At 38.0% G+C, this 4,212-nt stretch overlaps 1 protein-coding gene across 1 annotated transcript in view; it reads right to left on the bottom strand.

The window, feature by feature from the left end:
* Positions 1-1,033: 1,033 nt before the first annotated feature.
* Positions 1,034-4,212, bottom strand: part of LOC138173895 (maltase-glucoamylase-like) — a gene marked incomplete at its 3' end in the record, with an annotated part of 6,994 nt that continues 3,815 nt past the window's right edge. The window contains exons 4-6 of the mRNA XM_069103963.1: positions 3,355-3,509; positions 1,420-1,588; positions 1,034-1,130 (exon numbers count right to left, since the gene is read on the bottom strand). Coding sequence (XP_068960064.1) covers positions 1,034-1,130; positions 1,420-1,588; positions 3,355-3,509 — 421 coding nt within the window. The remainder of the gene's footprint in view (positions 1,131-1,419; positions 1,589-3,354; positions 3,510-4,212) is intronic.

Below are 4,212 nucleotides of genomic sequence, written 5' to 3'. Positions count from 1 at the left end.
TTGTTATTACATTTATCCTTACACAGAACTGAAATTTTTCTGTATCAACATCTCATGAGCTGGCAAACTGTCCATATGCATTAACTACTCCATCCAATTTCACAAATAAATGTAGATGGCTTCAGAATCCATCTTCCACTTTCCTGGATTCTGGACCTACAGTTTCTTGACCTGCTAGAAATTCCATAAAAAGAAAACTTTCACACACCTGAAATTCACTACTCCCAAAGAAATTCCACCACCTTCACCTTCTCATGTTTCTTTTGCTTCCAAGTACTATCACTGATTCCATTATTAGTCCCATTGCCCAGTTATAAAACCTGAACTCATCTATTCACTAATTCACTTTTTTACTGCAATTAAAATGCAAAGAAGCCTGATTTTTGAGTCAGTGGACCAGTGCTCAAATTCTGACTATCCTCTTCCTACTCATGTGATTAAATTTAAGTCACATCTTAAACTCAGTAGACCTCTCTTCTCTTCTGTAAAATCAGAAGATTAAATTCATGACCTCTCCAATGCCATTCAGGTCTAAATTAATGATTCCATAATATAATATGCAACTTTTTCCTATTTTCCTGATTTTGTGCAAACTATTCTCTTTCTCTAAATTGCCCTCCTCCTAATACTTCCAATGTCTTGTAATTCTACCCAACTTTACAAGATACCTATTCTGTTCCCTTACTCCTCTCAGTCACTCATTGCTACGGGGTTGAGGGTTTTCCCTGTCCTCTAAATTTTTATACCCCCTTGTGCATACCTCCTTTCTGTTCTAAGTAGGAACACTTTTGCATGTTATTTCCATACATATCTTGTCTCCACTGTTAGACAAAAGGCAGCTTTAGAGTACAAACTGGGTTGTCTTTCTTCTCTTCACCTTTCTTGATGATTACTCCAGTGATTTGTCCATATCAAGTGGTTCATAAAGATGTACTGAATTTTACTAAATTAGAGTTCTGCTGGGATCATCCTATTCAGAACCTTCCCCAAACTCTTTGGTTAAATGGGGTCAGAAAAGAAGCCACCATCTTACCCATGGCATTGCTGTTAAGCAGGAGAACTCCATGGGCATTGCCATCCTCTTCCAGACCCATGTAATAGGGGTGCACACCATAGGAATTCTTCTTATACTAGATCAACAGTAGAAAAGACATCAGTCATGGTTTACAAACACACACAGAAAAACACAAATGAAAATGAATAATTAAGTTGGACCCATAATCTCCCTTGGAGGAGGTTCAATGTCTCAAGGAAAAGGAAGAATGAGAAGGCAATTCGATTCAGTAAGTATTAATATGTGGGCAACTCAGATTTATAGCTATCTTCAGTAGAACTCCATGAACTTTCATAAACTAATTTTGAAACAGGGCCAAAGAAAACAGTATGCATGAATATCTGTAAGACATTGTTAACGCTTACCCCTGGGGGCTCATCTCGAGAAAACATTCCCCATGTGTTCCAGTTCATGTCCCTCCGGAATGTCGTGTGCTCAGTTTCCCCAAAGCCATAGATGTAATGAGATGGGAGGCGGGTGGAGATACGTAAGAACATGTCATTAAAGGTAAAGCCAGGGACCTGGGAATCCCAGCTGAAACACAGGAGAAGAGCATGGCTCTAAGGAGGGTTGAAGAATTCCTGTGGTGTGCATCCCTATTACAAGGATCTGCAGGATAGCCATAATTACTCCAACTTCATTTACTAGACTTCAGGACAAAGAAAGTTGCTGAAGCATCTGTTTCTTTGACAGCGCTCTTACTTTAGATGTGGCTACAGGAAATAGCCTTTAGATATGAGGGTAAGGGGGCTTGGTATAGTAGAAAAATCTAGGATGATACAACAACAACAAAGAAGTAGATGAAATAGTTCCTTACCCTCAGGAAGCTCACAAGATTGTGAGTGGATTAAATGTGCAGTGGACTAAATGCCCAGTCTGGCAGATAGATAGCACAGTGTATAGAGTGCCTGGCCTGGAGTCAGGAAACCTGAAGCTCAAATATGACTTGTGACACTAGCTTCATGACCATGGGCAAGTTACTTAAACACTGTTTACCTCAGTTTCCTCATCTATAAAATGGGGGTAATAATAGCAAATACCTCCCAAAGTTGTCATAAGGATCAAATGAGATAATAATTTCTAAGTGCTTAGCACAGTGCCTGGCACAGAGTAAACATTATTAATGCTAATTGTTAGGATTATTATTAGTGTTATAGATGGGTTTATTAAATAAACTAATTCCTCAAATTAAAATCTAATTATACCTACCCTTTTCTCCTGCTCCCCTCCTTAGCACTTTCTTCTTGTCCCTGCCCTACCATTACCTTTCTCCTGCTTAATTAGTGTAGACCAGCTGTTTCTCAGGGAAATTCACATTGGCCTTTTGATAACAGATTCAACTTAACAACATGCAGTAAACTCCAGGACCTCTGGGGAATTAATTTAACCTTCTGGTAAGTTTGGGGACCAGAGGAAAAGGTGGCTGGGAAGAACTTGTTTATTATTTTTGCTGCTTTGTTGGAATAAATTGTTTCTGCTTTGGCTTTTTCTCCCTGGCTTATGAAAAGATGGGTTTTTTTCAACAACTTCTACAACTTCCTTTTGGAAGAAACACCAAGAGTAAATGGTCCTTGTCTTCCCTGCATCTGAACATATAAAATGCTTAATCTCACTCCACTCTATACTGGACACAGCAGAGTTGTCTTCCCTAGATCTGGTGAATGATTTTCAGTTTTGTCATGAGAAATAAAAATATAGAGTGATTTTCCAGATGTTATACTTGGTAAAATGGGAAAAAAAATCTTTTTTTCACTTTCTCATAATCTGGATGCATATCATACTTATTTAAATTTTATTAATGATGAAGAAATTGGCAAAAGTAGCAGTTATCTATAAAATCTTAAAGTGAGTACCCCTATATATTGCCAGGTGTCTCCCTGACAGGTTCACTGCCTCTTGTAAGTCATGGATCTAAAGGGAGTTATGTATGTTAACAGATGTATACAAATATTGGATATGGAAATAGGAGAGAAATGCAACTGCCCTCCCATATTAATGTTCTGCCTCCTTGACTGTAGTCATTCAAAACACTCAAAACTGGAAGGAACCTTATACAGTCTCTGACACGATTACGTCACTGTGTCAATTAGGCAACTGAAGCCAAGGGATGTCAAGTCACTTGCAGAATTTCCTGAAAGTACTATGGATTTCCATTTGTTCAAGATTCAAGACTTGAATTCAGGTCACTAGCTTTTGATGACAAAACCCAGAAGCTCTTTCCATGATACCAGAAATCAAGGTCAAGTCAAAATGTGGATTGCCCACTGATTCCCACATATATGGAGCAGAAAATTACTTACATCACAGTGCCTGTGCTTTTTCGGCGGACCTCAATTCCAAATGGGTTTTCCTTGATGGTCACCTCATACAGAAGACTTTCAGGTTGGCTGATGGGGGAGCTCGGAATATTTAAAGGCACTGGGACTTCATATCTTTTGTTGTTGGGGTCATCTATCTAGGAAACAGAAAAACATTGTCTCCATAAATAACTTGGGGCTCACACATTTGTGGTCTTCCATTCTCCTATTTGAGTGATGACCTGATTGCATGGTTTTGGAGGCTCAATCAGCTTTTATTCCTCAAATGATTCATACATAGCAAGAGGAGTACTATGATTCACTTTCTACTTTTCAACTGCACATTGAACCCTTTGTTTTAATGGGAAGACTGATAAGGTCACTGTATTAGTTATACAATGACTACAACTTATTTGTCACCCTCAGAACCTTACTATATTACACATAGTATTCAGAGCATCAAGTATTACTGCAATGAGACTGGAAGGTCCTTGAGGGTAAAAACTATCTTTTTTGTCGGTAGCCACAGTGCTTGGCATATCATAAATGCTTAATAGCTAACCTTTCATTCATTCATTTATTCATTCTTTTGAAATTAGAAATTCTGTAATGCAAACCTGACTCTACAGAGGAAACTAAAGCCAAAATATCTCTGACTTCCACACATAATCTCTAATGTCCTTTCTATTAAATCTATGATCCTATGATGTGTGTCCATAACATAGAAGGATATGACATTCACCTTAGTCAGATAACTTTAATAGAATAACCCTCCAAATCAGATGTTTTACTCTGCTGCCTGGATTATCAAGATTGGTCTTTCAAATTACTAATTTAGATATGAAACTTTATTTGAGTGGT

Source organism: Petaurus breviceps, unplaced genomic scaffold (assembly GCF_028583685.1).
Source record: "Petaurus breviceps papuanus isolate PSGF00001 unplaced genomic scaffold, PetGlider_PUasm1.0 661, whole genome shotgun sequence".
Classification (NCBI taxonomy): domain Eukaryota; kingdom Metazoa; phylum Chordata; class Mammalia; order Diprotodontia; family Petauridae; genus Petaurus; species Petaurus breviceps.
The sequence above is the reverse complement of the archived record's forward strand: the minus strand, read 5'-3'. Positions and strand labels throughout refer to the sequence as shown.